General features: G+C 45.6%; 1 protein-coding gene across 2 annotated transcripts in view; it reads right to left on the bottom strand.

The window, feature by feature from the left end:
- The window catches only part of LOC135394000 (cell adhesion molecule Dscam1-like), a 206,016-nt gene that overhangs the window by 130,180 nt on the left and 54,967 nt on the right, over positions 1-20,869 (bottom strand). For both annotated transcript variants that reach the window (XM_064624419.1, XM_064624418.1), the window contains exons 2-3: positions 1,529-1,665; positions 716-911 (exon numbers count right to left, since the gene is read on the bottom strand). In XM_064624419.1, the coding sequence (XP_064480489.1) occupies positions 716-911; positions 1,529-1,665 (333 nt within the window). The remainder of the gene's footprint in view (positions 1-715; positions 912-1,528; positions 1,666-20,869) is intronic.

Below are 20,869 nucleotides of genomic sequence, written 5' to 3'. Positions count from 1 at the left end.
GGTTGTGACCACGCATCCAATTCCCAAAAGAACTGAAACAATTTTTCGTTCTTTCCTAGAGGAAACTGGGCTTAGTGGATGAACTGCTCCCGACCTGATCCCTTTTGTTTCAAATCTGTTGTTCAACGGGAGGTCGCTGGATGTTCCACGTATCCAAAACTTCATTACTTTGTAACTTCAGAGGACCATCAATGCCGCAAGCGATCGCCGCATCAGGAAGAAGCGCAAGTCCATCGAAACCCGCATCGGATTCTTACGACGATTCGTCATACACTGTGCTGTTCTAACAGAATATGGCATAAATGAAGCCAAAAAAAATTCACAAATTTAATGAACTATTACGACATCGCAAAAGACGTGTTCGCTTCACTATATACCATTATAATGACCACCCGTTCTTCAAACCTTGAACTGTTGAAACGTTTACATCTCACTAACATCCATTTCGCAAGCCAAATATAGTCATAGCAGTTTCGAAAACTCTCGGGGTTATGCAATATGAACTGAGAAGTTAACCAACTTTGAGTACCTTGCGAATGTTGGATGAAGTTCGTCGTACTTCTATTACGCTTTGCGCAAGATATTCTATCTCTGGCAGTAGACACGATCAAGTTGCACAGCTGCAGGCAGTGATAGCGTGTTCAACCTGATGACGTTAACCTGATGACGTTAACCTGATGACGGGGTGTGCATAGGAGAAGGCCGTCCGACTCACCCGCTCGTACACGCACATTGTGGCTACCGACTGTTCCAGCAACGTTGGAAGCGACGCATCGGTAGACGGCGCTGTGGACGTCCTCTTTGAAGTCTTCTGCGCGAAATGGAGGTAGCACGAGAGAGCCGTCCGGCCGGAGATGACGAAGGCCCGGAACGTCCGTCACAGGCTGGCCAGATAAGGTCGTCCACGTTACCTGCACGTATTTATGGAACAGTTAGATATCCTCTGGTAGATGCCGGTAGTTCTTAATGTATGCTTCAGGAGAGGTTAACTCCTACGGGTCAACCGGACACATGACGGTTCCGAGTCACGACGTAGTGCATCCGTAGTTGTTGCATGTACATTGATTATGTCGGAGACAAGAAGACAGAGTTTTAGCAGACCGTTAATATCGTGGCTATAGCGTCTCACCGTATCAACCGGAACCAATCAGTGGATAAGATTCTGAGTCACGCACGAGTGCGATTGGTTCCGATAGACACGATAACTTTATACTAAGAGAACGCTTGTCGGAGACTACGTATACACAGGGTACATTTGCATGCATTAACGCAAACACGCAAAATATTTCCACTAACGAAACATGTGAATTGGATTCCCCGGCTGCCTGTCGTCTGCAATTTCCTCGCGCGTCCCACTGCGTCAACGTGCGGACTACATTATCCGTTGGCGGAGAGATACCTGTGTCATTGTGGACCATTCATGAATGGTTTCATACATAATACTGTAATGCCTCGACGGTATCACATGAACGAATTAACTCTGTTGTGTCGTGAACCACATAACTCTGGACCGGAAGTTTCAACGTACCTGTGGTGGGGGTGATCCGTGGGCAAGACAAGGTACCACAGCCCCCGTACCATTGAGGAATTCCACTCGTTGAGGAGGTTCGCGAACAAAGTGCGGTATTCGGGACTCCACAGCCTCCACTGTCTTCCACCATGCACCTGCGCAGACGGAGTTTAAAAAAAAACATGCATTATGATTCTTTAGATGGATGTGATGAATAACAACAGATGCATGACGATGATATGATGCACGAAAACAACAGATAAATCGTGACGACGAGAGTAGTTCCCTACACCATTACACGCTAAACATTAGATGTGCGACACGAGAATGAAGAAGTTAAAGAAGTACAGACATCAGGGTTGCGGAGTTGCCACTCCGGAGTTGGAATGATTCCGGAATCATTCCAGATTTAGCAGAGCCCGGAATGGAATTGGAATGGAATGGAATGGAATGGCGGAAACTGTCCTGGGAATGGTCTGGGTGCCCCGGTGGCAGTTCTGGTTTCAACGTGCTGGTTTCTGCACTCGCACCCTTTGCACCACACCTGCACACGGTCAAGATAACCTTTTCTTTGTGCTTTTTCCGTGCTTGGTAATGTCAATCTCCTCTAGCACTGCTGGACTTGCCAGTATGGTCACCGGTCCTTTTTTTTTTTATTGAGGGAATTAACGGAATGGAATTGGGTTGCCAAGCCATTCCAGGAGTGGGAACTGACCATACCTTTCCATTCCGAGGAATTGAAAGGAATTGAATTATCGCAAATCTCCGTTCCTCGAAATTGAATTGGAACGGAATGGGAGACCGCATTCCGCAACCCTGACAGACACATACGTTGGATGATGATGAGGCGGTACACTGCACTATTGAGCATTGTGAACGCATGAGAGGATGGAGATGGGTATGATGAAGTTAAAGATCAAGATGAGAAGAAGTATATTCTTTGTATAGTAAATGATTAGCTTGTTATATGAAGTTGGTGTAATTTCACCTCTAGTTTATTATTCGTCTGTTTCATTGAAGCAAGGCACGCACACACACACACACACACACACACTGGGGCTTGAATCCTAATTAGGAATGTTAGACTGGAATCTCCTGCACTGATGTTTCAAATATCAAGAACAGAAGACGCCGTCAAAGGCAGTTGGTAATCACATTTAATTCCAAAGAACAGGCTTTGATTTCATCGAAGAACTTTGCACGGTATTTTTAGCACCGTAAAGAATCAGCAGCTAGCACTTGTTTATTAGCTTTGGCCTGGATCCCGGCTGTCGCTTCGAAGGACAATGTGAAGTGTCTTTCCTCCACTGCGGTCAAACTTCATCCAGAACAGAGGATCATCGGCAGAAACAAAAGGGAAGATAATACCAATCCACTCGCAAAGAACAACGTCAAGAAGCTCCGAAAGATATGAAGAGGATTTTGCTCTGAAGGAGCACACAACCAAGACGACGTGCTTCGCAAGGACTTACTCCGAAATAATGAAGGGGATTTTAAACGTGAGGAGATGTAGTGTTTCTCTGTCGCCGGATGCCTCGTTTACTCCGCCGAATACAGTCCGCTAACTAACGCTTTGCGTAACAATTTGTACGTATCGATTGCCTCTAATTAGTTGCCGGCAAAAAAGTGCCGGGATTTACGTCAGAGTGGTGTCTTGCAGGGTCTTACTATTTAGACTCGTGCAGGGAGTGGAAGTACGCGCGGTAATGAACGGCACGCGTCAACAATCAAACACGAACGTTGAGAAGGTTTGTTAGGCACTTGGGAAGCTGTTCCAGCGTCACAACATCTTTTGTGTGTCTTTATCAGGAACGATTGCGGAAACGCTAGTTCAAGAACACCGGCATTGTGCGCAGCAGGACCGTTAGTTCCCAGGCAGCACAATGTACTGAAAGTCGAGTGCAATAGGGGTGGACGGGTAGGTGGAAGACCTTGAACAGACTCATGAAGCTGAAGAACATTGATAACACACATACCGTCCACCCCTATTGCACTCGACTTTCAGTACATTGTGCTGCTTGGGTTTTTACCTTCTATCGCCGCTAGCTGTGGGTGATGGCTAGTAATGGATAAAAGTTTTTTTTTTTGTTACTTCGTGTTAGCGCTGCGAAGCAACTGAGGCCATGAGCGGCGTACAGATGTGGACAGATAGAGAGAGGACAGCAGGAAGGAGTGGGGGACAGGGAGGGGGGTTAGTATGCGTCCTGGGCCGACTTCGTGGGTGGTGCCATGCTGGGCCGGTGGCCTGCCTCGTCATCGAGCGGGATTCAAATAATTTGATTATGTTATTGAATTTAGTCAATCATTTCACCACATTCCGCGGCTGCAACGGAGTACATGTTATAGCCATCACTGCGGCCGACTTTCCAGCGTTGCGAACATACCCAATGCGGGATTTTCTTGACTCCCTCTTGGAGATAAAACTAGTACTCAACTCTGTCAGACAGAAATGACACATCGTTTTTTAATACAATGTTAGCACCGCGAAGCAACTGAGGCTATGAGCGGCGTAGAGATGTGGACAGATAGAGAGAGAGGATAGCAGGAAGGAATGGGGGGCATGGGGGTTAGTATGCGTCCTGAGCCGACTTCATGGGGAACTGTGCCGACATTCGTCTAGAAAGTCTTCGGAACACTGAGAGAGAACCTCAGACAGCACAGCAGGAGGTAGGATTCGAACCTACCACCCCCCAGTCTTCAGCAGGACCTTAACCCGCCTTAACCCGCCCGGTGATGCCAATAGTCTAAACGAAGCATACGCTGCATAACTCTCCATCTCTCAGTACTTATGCACGTATACATGCAAGAAAGAAAGAAGCTTCCGCTAAGGGTGCCCTTGGCAGGACCTTACCAGCACTGCATAGTTAGGCAACGTTCGACAACGACAGGGCGTTCCACGTTGCCTCCTGACCGCACACCCTCAAACATTGTGGACCTTATGCACTGCCCCATGAGGTCCTGAAAAGCTCGGCTATCGAGTGCTGGTAATACTATGTCTGAGGTATGCAGGTGCAGCTTATGCACATATACAGGAACAACAAGTCAAAGCTCGATGGATGCAAGCAAGTAAAGTGTGTGTGTACATGTCAAATCATGTTTATATGTCACTCTCCCGACTGCAGACGACCGTTTCATAATGACTGGGGTTCTCCATCACAGGGAACATACTGCACACGTGGTTTCAGTCTTTAGCCTCCACAGGTGTTGCTAACACCGTTGAAGACTGACGGCTCGCGGTGACACCCTCTTTGCGCCGACGATAAAGCATAAAACATTGTCACTTCCCTGCGCTGTGATGAAGAACTCCAATCAGGGTAGAACGGCCGACCGTAGCTCGGATAGTGGCCAGCTTCACAAATAAACTTAAAGAACCCGTATATTCAGAAGGAAGGGAGTTGCCTCAGGACAGAAGCCGCCGATATTTCGAACAGAGACTGTTCTTCAACAGGTCCACATGGCTTTTTCATACCGTCGCTGGAGAGCATTTCAGGTTCCTGACGCTTTGCTTCTAACCCATGACAGACAGGCTAGCTAGAGCCCCTTTGTGGTGGCAGTGCTTTGCTGCTTTGAAGGACCCCTTGCTGAAGGAAAGACCCCTTGCTAGAGGGAGGCCCCGTCGATGACACTCGACTGCGTCTATCTCCTTTTCATGAGTAGCGCCATCTGAAATGTGGCTCGAGAGTACTGTACTCACGAACCTTCGTGGGGTCTTTATAAACGGCAGTTATTAAATTACCCGCAAAGTGGCTTTCTAACGTCATCTATTAATTAAGTTGCAATCTTGAAGTCGCGCATTCTTATTTTCAATTACCGTGTTCTATAATAGTCGTCGGCTGGTCCTGTGTTCAGGGCTACACCTTTAAGGTAATAACCTTAATAACTTTAAGGTAAAGGAGATAACCGCCGGGAAGAGTTAAGGGGCCGCTTGAGAAATGGGGTATCTCTTTTATCGTGCGTCACGGGAAGCAAACGCCGTTCGGAAGCGTGTCTTTCCCTGGAGAGGTCTTTAGGCTGCCCGTGTGTCACTCACGCGTCGTAGGACCGACACCTGAGATCTCGTGACCTTGAAACCGGAGAATGACTCTAGCATCTTTCGCGGATTTAAATTAACGCGAATAAATTTTCGATAATTTTGTCAAAAAAGGGAACAGAAGGCATGAAAATGTTCTCCGCGTCAAAAAAAAGAAAAAGATGTTGTTGTTGTGATTGGTTAAATAACAAGGGGAAAAAGATGTTGTTTCTCCTGTACATGATATGCACACTGAGAAGGCGAATAATAACAGTAATAATAATAATAAAACTCTATGAATAGTGGAGAAGCAAAACATAAATCAGGTATGGCGTCCAGTTTCTCCTAGATTGCAGCATCATTACTGAACAAAGACATAGCATCGAAAACTCCCGTCAAAAGGCAGAACGAGAGACGACAACTTGCACGGCTGAGAGATGCCACATATTGTCATCCCCATGACACATGCACGTGACAAAGCCACTGTCTCAGGTGTCTAGCTCAAGATCGAGTTGCTTAACGAGGTCTCGATTTGAAGCGTGTAAGGCATATAACGAGACGATTTCCTTCTCACTCTTTCCTGCAAGGACGGCGATCATTATATCCTCGTAAATCTCATTCTGAAAGAAAAGGAGCCCTAACAAGAAGAAAGCAGGAACGAAGAAAAGAGCGCAACGGCGCACCGTTTTACAGCGTCGCCGAGCGCATAACGCCGCAATCAGCTTCGCAGAGGAAGATATCAAGGATAAGGGAAGAAGGACGGCGAAAAGAACAAACGCAAAGGGGGGAATGGGAAAGAAAATGAAAGAGTAACACGCGGGAATGTGCGTTAAGCTCCCTTGTCCAAGTTGTAAAACTGCGGGTTGTCCTGATGTGTTGTGTGCTTTAAACTAGAATGTGACGCGCGCCATCGTGGCTAAATGTACTTTTTTTTTTGTCTTGCGCATCTCCCGCTACCAGAATAGGTCGTCCGCACCAGAAAGCAAGTGTTAACAGATGCCGTGGCATATACAAAGAAACAAAAACCGTGTTCCATATTGCCGAGCACGAAGACGGTGTGAAAGACGAAAAACTGCCTAGTGCTTCTCAAACATCTACCATAATCTGCAAGATGCTTCAGAAGTACGACGTGTCCCTGGTTTACTGCGCACTATTCCTCGAACAATGTCCGGCTTCTGTAGCTCCCGGATGAGACGTGAGGGACGTGTTTATATACTACATCCACTAAAACACCTACTTAGACCTTCCCATACACCGCACATTACCTACAACGACAGTGAGGTGTGAGAATAATAGTTGTCGCGTTGTTGTTTGGCAACATATATTTCATACTACTAACATACTTAACCCCCACCCCCCATTCTGCGCCTGAGACACCTATACTGTCCCGTTGTACCTTAAACCGTGTCTTGTTGAGGTTTTTCGTAACGCTTTGCCATCTGATCGCTTACTGCAGTGCGTGTTGATGAAGAAGGTCCGCTAGCATCTTCCGAACAGTAGTATTTTTCCTATAATATACGATGCCTATATATTTGCCGCTCTCAGGAAGTTCCTACAAACACTATACGAACTAAAGTGATATTTTTACACCGCAGCAGTTCAATTTTTAAGCTCAGTACTCCGCGCGATCCTGTAGGACGCTATAAAGTGCATAGGGCAACTCGAACTGCAATTTATAATGAACGAGCCGTACGTTCGACTAAAGAGCTGCCGCTTCTTCAAGCGTTAGCAATTGACGAAGATACCACGATAGATATATCTCGAAGAGAATAAAAGTTTTTAAACTTCTTCGCGGTAGATAAATTCTTCTCCGCAAACTTGGCAGCTTTCCAACAAAGGACCGAACGGTTCGATGAAGCCCGCATCCACTTCTCTTACTTCAGTTTCGGTGAAGAATTTTCCCTGAACTCCATCAATGTCAAAGAAACCCATATTCCTCGTCAAAATCGTAACCCACAAACGTGGTACCTTTTTCGTTTTCAGCATTTTTTTTTTTTTTTTGCTATGTCTTTTTTGTAAGCACTGCGTTTAACCAGGTTTGTACTCCATGGGTACTATAAATCAAGACAGCATGGCACCTCGATTTCAGAAAAAAAAAATACGAAAAAAAAGAGAAAGGGAACGGAAACCAAACGTTCATTTATGGGGGAGGGTTCTCGTTTCAATTACACGAAACCCGAGTGGCCTTTGGCCGTCGTCGTAAGAATTACAGGGCGGAAATGTACGTCGATTCTTCCCCCCTTTTTTTTTTCTTTTTCTTACTATGACTGGAGCTCGTTACATTAATATACCACTTTTAAAAGACATTGCGCTCCGGCTGGTGGCGGAATAATTACGTTACTGGCCCCCAGGCTATAGCGCTAGCTGGAATTGAGTGGGGGAAGACAAAGAAAATTAAACAAAAAGAGAGTGAGGTTATGTACATTAATGTCCAGCTCTTTTCACAGCACAGTTTCGATTTGGCATACGATGATGTGCTTCTGGTGCCGGTCGTGTTGTGAACGATAAGGCGTATAGCTACTTATACGGGGATTCTTGTTGGTTGTAGCTGCATCCGCTGGATTAAGTGAATACGTCTGCAATAATGATTGCAAGCATGGAATGTATGGATGATGGACGTTTATTTATTTATTTATCTTTTACTGCGTCAGTTGTATAGTGGAGACTTTCGCGAGGTCGCATCGGCGTCGTTGGCGTTCGCATGTCCGCACACAACTCTTGTCGCATGTGCGCTCAGAGCTGGGAGCAAGGTGGCGAATTCCGTCTGTTTACAACCGCTATCTATGGAAAGGGAGACTCCAGACTTTCTCGAAATCGCGTCGTCGTCTTCGTCGATATATGGGTGGGTGGTCAGGAGGAAAACCGCACCGGTTTACAACCGACTTCGGTGGCGTTACGGTATTTTTAGTACACAGCCGAAAGCGTACACGATACCAGCCCCTCTCACCTCGACACCTCGATAACCATTTCAGCGACCACAAATCAATACTACACAGTCTACACAGTTTCGTCTGGCCTCATTTCACCACACGCACAGCTGACGCTGAATTTGTTATGCATCGCAATGTGCATGGTGCATGGTGCATGTGCAATATGCATCGCATGCAATCGCATATGTTTTCTTAACGTTTTCACATAAGTGTTTTTTTTTGTTTTTTGTTTTGCAAAGTGTTCAATTGCTTCTGTTCTGATGATCTGTTCTGATGATTCTGATCTGTTCTGTTCTGACTTGCTGATGTAACCCCCCCCCCCCCCCCTCACTCAACGCTCCCCGAGGGCACGTGAGGTATTCTCATAAATAAATAATTTCGCGTCACGCGAGTCGTAACCGTCCTGTAATCTTCTTCCTTTTTTTTTTTTTTCATTGTTTGGTATAGAGGATTAGCTGGATGATACTCTACGTGGATGTTTCGTTCAGGTAGTAGAATCAACACTAACCCATGCACGGCAATAACACGGCAGCAAAAAACCAAAGAGCAACATCTCGCTCAACGCCTACCAAGATACCGACAGGATCCAGGCGTATCCGTAAAGAAAAACGTGTTGTATCATCAACAGGTAGGGAGGGTAATTAAAAACATTCAAACAGTTTTCGCAACTACACATTTGTTACAAATAAAATATCAACCGAAACCTGACTGCCCACATCGCAAGTAATGCGCCTTCTCAGCAGTTTCTTCCGTTACATGATGTCTCAAAGTTCCGTGACTGTTATCGTCCCTACCTCGTCTGGGGTTTTCAAGTCATGGATTGTCACCACCAGGCACCAGCTCGCTTGCTACCTAACTTTCCTTTCGTTCTCAAAGTTCGTTTCACAGCCGCTTATCATGACTGTATAATCGGTAAAGAACGCTCGGATAAATGTTAATTCCAAGCACGATTCATCCTCGTGTTTTCCCTATCACATCACCATCGCCATCCAAGCACGGTTAAGCGAACCACCAACGTTTGGAGCACCAACGCAGCCTCGTGTTAATTTAATTGTTCGCAATCCCGTTTCGTCTCGAAATGATTTCGTGGGTGACCGAGTAACATGTGGTGCGCTAAAATAAAACTAAATAACAATTGCGTGCGTTAATTTCTTGCACAAATAGAACCTCATGCAACACTATACAATATTTCGTTCTTTTTTGTTCATCCTTATTTGGTGAAGGAAACAAATACCGAAATAGACTACGTAACGAAAGCAGAAAGCAAAGTCATAGCAATTCACCAGCAACCTAAACAATGGCAAGAAGTGTTGCGGGCTTGTTAGCTAGATATACAGCGATATCGACTGAACTACTGCGTACGAACAAACAGGTCAGCTTACAAAGTAGACGTATGCTGCGCCACTGACAGTAATCAGATTATATCTCTGGTCAAAAGTCCGACCTGCGTTTCGTAGTTCCAGTTTACCAAACTGATTCTGACAGAAAGTACAGCGCACCGCCGACAAATGGTCGAAACCAACTTTATTCGCTCGAGCAGAATATACTTCTGAGTGCCGTTTTCAAATTTTGCCGCGATCGAAGTGCCTTTGTAGTTGTTGCGCATACTAAAGTGAACACTCCAGCAAAAGGACGCGGACAACCGGTTTTAAACGACAGGTAGACCTGCAGACTCGCAACCGGCAGAAATTTAATGGATAAAGACAATACACAGGGTGTTTATTCTTATTCGTTAGAAAATTTTTATTGAAAAAAAAAAAGAAAAAAAACTAGGAGAGCAAAATAGATGCCGTTTTTTCAGTTGAGTTCTACGGTCAGGCTGACATCCTCCCGAAGAAAAAAGTATGCAACTGCAAGATGACTAATTGTCTAAAATTCATGAATGAACTGTTTAATTAGGGGATTTCGGGCAAAGGCGCGAGATCAGAATGAGAGATTATCCTAGTTGAGAGCCATTACACATTTAAAAAATCCTGAAAGAACCACGTGCGTGGACATCCCCCCCCCCCCCCCCGAATTTTGATATGCAAATGAGCCGAAATTGACAAAAGCGCTCCTGAGAAGCGCATCACCTTCGCCGACCGAGGCTTATCTGGACGGGAAAGCGGTTTATCTGGCCCGCAGGTCGGCACTTACTCCAATCATCTCCATCGCTCTAAATCACCTGGCCCTCTGACGTAGAATGAGGGTTGTACCCGCTGCGTTCCAGTCGCCGCGTTTTCAGTTTCGTCTCATTTGGATATCAAAATTCGGAGGTGGACATCTTCATGCACATGCGTGTTTCTGAGGATTTTTTAAACGTGGAATGGCTTTCAACGAGTATGCTGATTCCCATCTCCCGCTTTTGCCCGAAATCTCCTAATGAAAGACTTCGTTAATGACTTTTAGGTAATTAGTCGTCTTGTAGTCCCATACTTTCTTCGAGAGGATGTCAGCCCGGCCGTAGAACTCAACTGGAAAAACGGCATCTATTTTGTTGTGCTAGTTTTTTTTTATAAAAATTCTTCGTACAAGGTCGTACCGGCTGATGGCCAGAAGGAGTGCGCGTCCTATAGACGACGCATGATCGAGGAGTCGTAGCCACTACAGGACATCTTTCTGGGGGGCTCCATCTCTGTAGAACGTCTGTCCTCCAAGCGGCTCCTTAAGGGTCCCAAACAAATGGTAATCGCTTCGTTTTTTTATTATTTGTTTTTGATTGCGTGTTAGCGCCGCGAAGCAATGGCTATGAGCGGCGTACAGATGTGGACAGACGGAGAGAGGACTGCAGGAAGGAGTAGGAGACAGGGAGGTTAGTATGCGTCCTGGGCCGACTTCAAGGGGGAACTGTGCCGACATTCGTCTCGAAAGTCTTCGGTAATCGCTTGGTGCTAAATCTGGGCTGTAAGGGGCATGCAGCAAAACCTTGCAGCGGATTTCGGCCAGGGTTGCTACCGTCAAATTCGTCGTGCGAGGCCGGGCATTTTCATGAAGGAGAATGAATTTTAATGAATTTCTTGCGAATTGCGTTTCGCAGAGCACTCATTATCAACGTGGAGTAGTACTGGGCATTAATCGCGACCCCTTGCTCCAGGAAGCCCACATGGATGTCACGCCGCATGTCGCAGAAGACAGTTCCCATGGACTTCTCAGCAGACGGCTGCATCTTGCGTTTGTTTCGCGGCGGGCGAACCCTTAGGTCTCCATTCCATGCTTCTTCTTTTTGTCTCTGGGGTGAAATGATGAATCCAGGTTTCATCACATGTGATGATTGATGTAAAAAATTTGTCCCCCTCGGATTGAAACCGGTTCAGTAGCTGCTCTGAGACTGTCATGCACGCTCCCTTCGTGTCATAAGCGAGCTGTCGGGAACCCTTTTTGCAGACCTTGCGGAACAGTAAGTGCTCGTGAATGATTGTCTCCACACTGCCGAGACTAATATTACGCTGGGCTGCGATGTCCCGAACTGTTACTCGCCGGTTCTTGCAGATGACTTGCTCAACGCCTGCGATGTTCACTAGCGTGACTGCGGTCGGCGAACGTGTTCGTGTGGTTCATTCGTCACCATATCCCGTCCTTCACCAAATTGTCTGCACCATCGATCCGTACACTCTTCCCCCTGGCACCGTTTTTTCACTGTATTGTGCCTGTAATATCTGTAAAACCTCAGCTCGTTTGACCATCACCTTCACAAAGAACTTGATTATATGCGTCGCTGTTCCACACCAACAGACACACTGCCCGCCGCCATGATACTCACGCAGCGTCGCTGCTGTACGGGCTTCCCATGCCGCTGACCTGAGGAGGACTGCACTTAGTCTTCCGAAAGGTTCATCCAATGAGCCATTTCAGAAGGAGACATTCCGCACGTGCTGCTCCACTGTACTCGTTAGCGCCCACACTGTCTTCTCCTGCAGTCGCACATTGCTTGCCTCAGAATCTCGGACTTTTCCCTAGCTACGCTGCAAGGTCCCACACATTATAGTGAGGTGACCAAGGCACTTCTCCAGTTCCTGCGGGTGTGTGGCCTTCTGGGTGAACTGTGACAAATTCCGTATTTGGTTCTTTTTGTTTGTGTGTTTGACGTTTTCTTTTTCTTTTTTTTTGCTGGGAATAGCAAGCCGCATTTGCACACGGCTAACCTTTCCTTCGTTTTTTCTTTGAATAAACGTATATTTCCCCATTTCAGAAAAAGCTGTCGCCACCGTGCGGCCAACCCGCAAAATAAAGTGGTTGGCACGAACCCCATTGCTCCATTGCACACTGCTCCTTCCATCTGACTGATTTTTCTCAAGTAAAAGTCTCCCTCAACCATGAATGACCCATGTATATCGCTATCCCTTGAAAAACGTAACATTCTTAAACACTGCCATCGTCCACTAACTTTTGTTCGTCTCCGAAAACGGCACTGTTCATGACGAGAAGCGCGAACAGGGATCTGCGAAAATCATACATAGTAACACCACTCGAAACACAGCAGAGGAAACAGAATGGGCGAAAGAAGAAAGGCACATATTTCGTTTTTGTGTTGCGTTTTCTTTGTCTCTTTCTCTCGCCCTTGGCGTGACAGGTAATAAAGTAATGCAGGCATTCAGCAACGCCAGCACCGATAGCTGGCACGATAGGTATTGCCTCAGTAATGCGAAGCAGCAGAGGAGTGTATTTGAGGCACGTCCAAGGGCTGGTCCAGGATCGATACCAATTAAAGCACAAGGAAGTGCGTTACACCGGACTTCACTCAGTGTTGCAACTATCGGAGGTTGATTGAGACGGGCATCACTCGGTGCGTTGTTAAAGGAAAGAAAAAGAAGAACCATTGCTCTTTTTTTAAACACGAAGTGATAAAGAGTTAGGGAATTTATTTTATACCCCTGTCACACAGGAAGCGAGGGAGGCTTCAATGATAATTCAACATGGGCGCAGCGTCAGTCTGAGGCGTCAACCTGTCAGGGAGCACTGGATTCAATGCTCTTTGAGAAGTTCGCACGTTACACAATAGATGGCGTCACGTGTATGTTCAAGTGCCATTGGTTTCAACGATCATTCAAGGCTGCCTACGTGACATGGGTATAAGAAACAGAAACAGTTGCAGTAGGGAAGTACTATTATTCCTTACACCAAGCCAAAGCGTTGAAAAAACAGTACATATAGACTCATTTCAGTGCGTGACGTCACAGCGATGCGGCGGCGCTGCTCTACTGTTTTTTTATTGCGTGTTAGCGCCGCGAAGCAACTGCGGCTATGAGTGGCGTACAGATGTAGACAGACGGAGAGAGGACAGCAGGAAGGAGTGGGGTTCAGGGGGTTTAGTATGCGTCCTGGGCCGACTTCAGAGGGAACTGTGCCGACATTCGTCTGGAAAGTCTTCGGAAAACCCTGGGAAAACCTCAGACAGCACAGCCGGCGGTAGGATTCGAACCCACCACCTCCCAGTCTGCAGCACGACCTTGGCTAACACTAACGAGCGGGACGCCTTAGCCCACTCGGCCATGCCTCTGGTCTACTCTCCTGTTTTGGTGGGACGAAAACGCGCGATCACCCTGTCAGTGTGTGTCTTCGGTGGTTATTAAAGGCATGCAGCAAACTGGTGTAGCTATTGCACGTGCTTCGCGATACAGAAAGGCCAAACACGCCGTTCACACCATGCGGGTTCCTACTCCCTTTTGCCCACCAGCGACGTCTGCTCCATGCGCATGCGCAGATGCGCCCGGCTGTTTACAAACTGAAGTAGGTCTATAGGATACGAGTTTTGGCTTTTCTCATAAATGAAAATTACAAACAATAAAAGTACGAAAATTCAGGAAATCTGAGTCGGATTTCACGCGTAAATAACCAACTGCTTCAAATTCGCCGCGAAAAGTAGCTCTTGTTGACAAAGCAAACGCTGTAACATTCAACCCGTAGCAACACCCCGATGAGTTACAAAGTGGGGAAAACGACAGCTCCGTTATCGATGGAGTCTCACGCGGTCTATCTTTCCGCAGTGCACCTTTGCAGGTATGAGAGACAAGACGTCGCACCTCTGCAACCGTACCAGTACGTAATTTCAAGCTTCGATGCATGCAAATTAGCTCATCTAGTGAGAAATTTCCGGCCCACCCCCGGCGAAGGTGACAGGTTAGGAGCTTGCGCGCATGCAAAGTAATCAACCGTTCTGATTAAAGCCGTTTGCGGTCTATCTGACGTATCAGTACATGGGACACGTCCGTCGCGTATGGAGTGGATTAGTTAAGAAGAGTGCCATGGTTGACCACAAGGAAATAATTTAATTTTTTATTAGTGGTTGAAGTGTGCCGGTGATGGCTAGTCGCACAAGAGGAACATGCCCAAGTAAAAAGGCTTGCCAATTCTTGCCCGTCTTAGCCATTTTTTCATTGCCAACGTGTGTGCAAGTAAACGGAGTCAGCGATGACGTTAGAACAGATGAAACCGTCCTCCAATATATTTGGCAACAGTCACCGGTTGTATTGAAGCTGCTCACTAAGTGACTACAATGCATGCTTCACAGGGAAGCTTGCCGACATCTATCCGAAAGCGGTCGCAGAATTTTTAGAACAACAGTTATATTTTGACGATGAGGTGGGGAGGAACGCTACCCCATAGCGAGGGGGTCCAATATGAGTGATGACGATGATGAGAGATGACGATGACGATCGGAGTGGCCACACTACTAAAAAAACCGACTACATGACGTAAGGCCGCCCTGGAGTGGGCCGCGGTGTCCCGAGGGCCGAGGATGCACGACAACTTCAAGGGGCGGTTGCCAAGTGTAGCCAGCTGTGATTGCAGTGTGCGCCTCTCGTTGATAGAAGTCCGACAGCAGAGAAGTATGTGGTCTACGTTGGCAAGTACACCACACTCGTTGCAAATTGGGCTAGCCTCACAGCCTAGCTGGTAGCGATAGAACGGAGTGAAGGACACGTTTTCAGGAAATCAGGAGACTGAACAATATCATTCAAACTGACGGTTGACTCCAATCGTGTTACTTTTTTTTTTTTTCAATCTGTCTTGAGGCGCTTTTAAGCTGGTCTTCTTTATGATGCTACAACTCCTTTTTTCTTAAAGCGTGTCACATGAAAGTATGTGGTACACACCAGTCACACTGTACGTACCAAAATTTAAATTTACCCCACAGTCGGTAATTTGGCAAGGCATGAACCGTCATTTGAATCGGTTATCGATTTTTTTTTTTTTTTTTGTAACGGTGCTGTTCCGGTTAATTGCGGTTCGGTTCAGTTCCGGGTCGTCTCAAAATAACGAATAATAACGGTTTTCGGTTCAGGATCGGGTTCGGTTCGACACTCTGCTTGAGACGGACAGCTTTACGAATGAGATAGGATCACGAGCTACGTTAACTGTAATCTCATTGATCCTTGCAATGACTGTGCGACCACTGGTGATTCTATGAAAAGCGTTTACCAGGGCGATGGCGAAACTCACGCATCTCTATTGTTTTTGTTTTTAGTTTCGTGTTAGCACCGCGAAGCAACTGTGGCCATGAGCCGCGTACAGACGTGGACAGATGGAGATAGAACAGCAGGAAGGGATGGGAGACAGGGTGTATCCCGATTGTAGTCTCCCGGCTCTACATGGATCATCCATGCACTCCTATAGCATCAGAGTCGTTGAAAAACATTTCTATACTGTATCAGAGTGCATTATCCACAGACAGCCTAATCGACAAATGTGCAGATGCCATTAAAAAAACCCTCTTGAGCAGTTTACGGCGGGGTTATATATGAGGCACATGCGCAGCAGAATCGCGTCATCAAGGTTTTCGCGATGACTGTCCCCCGATTTGAAATGTGCAGATGTTATATAAGTACACCCTGCACTCTTCTCAGAATGAGTATATGGTTTGCTACTACTATAAAATTCGCATGTTTCACGAGTGAAGTGATAAGTACGCATCTTCGTGCGCTATAGAGCGTCGAGAGCAGAACATTAATGTAGAGCCATCTGCAAGAATCGAAAACGGCAGTGCATTTACATTTCAAAGAGCGGCGAACTTTCAACGATGGCTTTCAAAAGAACCGCCGAGTCAGACGCAGGAAGTAATATCCAACGTGAAAACGCTTACTCCAATCATTTTCCGGGAGAGGAGGAACGCAGAAAACGCAAGGAAGAGCAAATGTCCATATCGAGTGATTAGTAACGAGAATTCAGCCTGGGCGCGGGTCCCCATACGTATAGTCATAACTAGAACCCCGGATTTTGTGCACGAAAAAATATTCCAAAATATGCGCAAAATATGCAGGAATATTCTGATGCGGGGAATGTGTCCATCGAAGTTTTGCCCTGGCTTGGAACTTTTTTTTTTCTACTTTCATGTTAGCGCCGCGAAGCAACGTGGCTATGAGCGGCGTACAGATGAGGACAGATGGAGAGAGGACAGCAGGAAGGAGTGGGGGACAGGGGGGTTAGTATGCGTCCTGGGCCGACTTCAGGGGGAACTGTGCCGACATTCGCCTGGAAAGTCTTCCCTAGCTTGGAACTGGATAAATATGTAAACTGTCCAAAAAAAACATCCTACAAATGAAAAAAAATTCACATTCTTTATTGAAAGTTGGAAAGTACGTTCACACTGTAGTTCGCCTGCTATACTGACTACACTCACTGCAGCTACACTCAGGTTTTAACCCGTTTTAGACGCGACCCGGGTTAGAATATTAACCCTAATCCTAAGATTATGTGTTTTTCCAGTGAAGAAACACTCGTAAAATGCGCAAAAATGTGCGGCGTATGTTGTTTCAGCTAATTCACTAGCTACCTATCTCATCTATACGCTGTGTGCGAACAGCTCTTCGTTGTGCTGTTCGCTGTATTCAAGAACAGCGCACACAGACACAGACCCTCATTGTTATCAATCACAACCTCAAGCATTTCCAAGACACAAGTTCATTTTATGCGAGTAGAAAGAAATGAGAAATTAGTACGGCAGACTGCACAGTAAATTCTTTACGTCAATGTCTTCAAAAAGATGTTGCGACACCACGGATACTTGGGGTATCGTTTTCCGTTTTCCTTTTGTTTCCTCTTTCAACTCGCGGACTACTTGCCGCGCGCACTGTTTTGAGAAGACCGTTCTAGGTGCTAGTGGTGCTAGTCGAATAGCGATTGCGTAGCACGAAGCAGCCTGAAAGCAGCGTAGTAGCCTAGATATAATGCTGGCACACGGGTTTTGGGCCCATGACCTGTGAGTGGTGACAAAAAAGGGGAACGTCAAACATTAAAGGAACGATTGAAAGGGAACCGAAACATGACGTAATATTCAATCAAACGGCGCCAAAATATGACGTAATATGCAACCGTCATAATATATAACGATCAGAGAGAAATATGCCGAAATATGCAATTATATATGACACGCAAAACATTATAGATTTATATCATCGTGAGTGGTAATGTATGAAGAAACGTTAGGATATTCGTTATAGAACGTATTCTAAAGATATGCACGTTGCATGACCTCCCGCGCCCTACTCATAACGTGCCATATTTCCATTTCAGTTAATTGTATATATCCCGCTACAACAGATAAGCTTTCTAAGCTAAGCGAGTGGCTTGGGACTAACAACTCCATTTTTTTGTTTTGTTTTTTGTTTTTTTACAAATCAGTCACTCTTTCTTCGTGAAGGACGTGACCCCTAGAGTCAATAAACGAGCAATGACCACTAGAAAGATCAATAAAAGCGGTTCGCAACAACCCGTGCCTGCATTTGCACTCACGGCTATCATATTTTTGTCGTTCTCTCGTATTTTGCACATCATCAGGGCTTTCGAGCATGCCATGCTATGTTAATACAGTTTCTTTTCTTTTCTTGACTCTGTATTAGTTCCGGCTGGTGTGATCTTTCTGAAAGGTTCTACGACCATTCCGGGTATATATTTCAATAATTTTGAGTCATTAAGAGGAGTCCATCGTGTGTACTTTATTGCACCATTGCACTCTGAACATAGTGTCTTACCCACGAATAACCAACACGATCGATTCGAAAAAAAAAGTCCTACCATGATTTAAACTTTCAGCTTACACTCGCAATATTAATTTATTGCACTGCTCTTGCTGCAGCATGATGGTGCACTGGGGAACTTCGTCTGGCAATTTTGCCTTTTGCTGCCGAGTGCCTTGGGGTATGCAACGAGTACTCCGAATAAATAATAATCAAGGTTGAAGCCATAGAAAAAAATACCTAGCGAGCTCTGTTGGCACATTTCTTCATTGTTTGGACATCTGATGGGAGTCATTTCTTTGCATGCGATCGACGAGCCACTACTCTGTTTGTTCTCAGCGTGCGAAAATATGTGTAATTCATACGGGCACGCACGACTAGTGCTTTACGTCGCCTTTATTATAGATGTGGGAATGATCGCACAGCACATTAAGGAAAAGTCTGGGACAGGTGCGCGATGTGTATTGGAACTAGCGTGCACCTTGTGTGTGTATAGCACCAATAAGGGGGGGGGGGGCGCATAAGGCAGCCAATCGGTACTTTATCATGAATGAACTCCGCCCACCAGCAGAGCCTTCTTCCCTACAAGAGAAAGCGCATCGATATGACGCTATTCATAATTGATACAAGAAGCACACGTAGGGTGAGTCAAACGAAGGGTCGTCATTCATATACCTTAGCGTGAGCATTATCGTTCTTTATATGTACTGTGAAAATATATTGCGTAACGTGTTTGTCTGGTGGTGTGCGGTGACAATGGTTGTGAGCAGTTGTGAATGAATGTAGTGACCAAGGAATAGAATTTAAGACACGTCAAAATATTTTTACTTTTTCTCAAAAGTTCTGCGCGTGGTTCGAAAAAAATGTGGTTTGCTTATCACTCTATTAGTCTTCATACCTGTAGTTTTTTATTAGGCACACGTAGACGAACATTGATAGAGAAAGAAGTCAATTAAGCACCAATCCAGACGAGGGTTTAAATTTATAACGCAAATCCGACAAGGAAGGGGTCTCTAGACGTCAGATGTTGATCGGTTGGGGCGGTTCATGCAAAATACAAAACAACAATACAACAACAAAAATACAAAGTGTCGTACAAAGGCGTATCTCTCCCATTTCCAATAAGTAAAGAAAGAAAACGATATTATTCACGATGACGGCTGGCTAGGAGTGCCATATGTGGCGAAGTTCTCAGGGCTTCTTCATTCCCAATTGGTCACGCACCCACACAGCGCGTAAGCTTTTAAGGTTGAATTCGTAATAAACTTCCTAATAAAATCTCGAAACTTTCCTCCTTTCCTCGTTCATACTTTAGTTCCTACACGGGAATCCTTATAGGTCTTCGTCGTTACTTTAACGAACAGGCGTGAGGCTGCTACTTTTCCGTTTCACCCGTCAGATATCGACTTTCTTCACCCCTTTTTTTCTGTCATGTGTTTCACGACCCACTAGCCTCGAAAAATGAAGGCGTGTCAGAAGCACGCCGTACGGCGCGCCGAGAGGCCTCATACTCTCGATGCGAAAATCTTTTGGCACCATACGCAAAACGGAACACGTGCCTCGTCATTTCGTAACTGACGCTGAAAAATTATGGATGGATTTTTATTACTGAAAATTAAGAGACATAATTTCAAGGTTTAGAGTTGCAAAAAAGAAAAAAAAGAAAAGAAAACAAGAGCATGCTTCTATGTTTGGATGAGATAACGTTATACGTGATGCCTCGTTTATGGGAACGGAGAGGAAGCGGTAGAAAATCTTGACATTCGCAGTTTTAGCTGCAATTTGGTGAGTATAAATCATAAAAATGCAGGGTACATACACAGGGAAGCACAGGGATGGTGATTGACTTGGACACAAGCTGGTGTGGATGGGTACAATTTTGGTTGATGGTGAAAATTTGCGCTAACTGTGGCCAGAATTTTTTAATAATAATATAAAATTATTTTTTAATTACAATAACTAGCTATATATTCTTGGTGAAGTGGGTCACTAGCGACCTCCTGGAGGGCTGCCGTCATTAATTTTCACTAATGAACTTTTTGTTTACAAAAGACAGAAGTTTGGTCCATTGACAACATCAGTTCCCTGTTTGATGCACAATAGGAACAATCCGGCGTAGTTGGTACAGGTTCATGATGACGAATAGCAGCAAGAAGACAAGAACAAGGAAGAAGTCGACAGGACAACTGCAGACTCTCAACTAAGTTTAAACACATTACGCAGTGTAATGTGTTTACCACATTACATTGCGTAATGTGTGAAATCTAATGTGTAAACACAAACAGGGATGGAACCCCGTTTGATAGGTTCCATGAGTTTCTGTCTGTTACGTCAGTTTCATGGGTTGATGCCGTTGCTCTTTTCAGAAGAAGCCAATATGGCCGGAGGAAATTTGGAAGCCATATTTGCCGTTGTCTCAGAAATACGCTCCTCCATCGACCTCAATGCGAGGGAGTACAAGCGTTAATTGCTTCTTTCATATTTAAAG

This window comes from Ornithodoros turicata, chromosome 5 (genome assembly GCF_037126465.1).
Source record: "Ornithodoros turicata isolate Travis chromosome 5, ASM3712646v1, whole genome shotgun sequence".
In the NCBI taxonomy this organism is placed as follows: domain Eukaryota; kingdom Metazoa; phylum Arthropoda; class Arachnida; order Ixodida; family Argasidae; genus Ornithodoros; species Ornithodoros turicata.
This window is presented reverse-complemented; position numbering and strand designations above follow the sequence as displayed.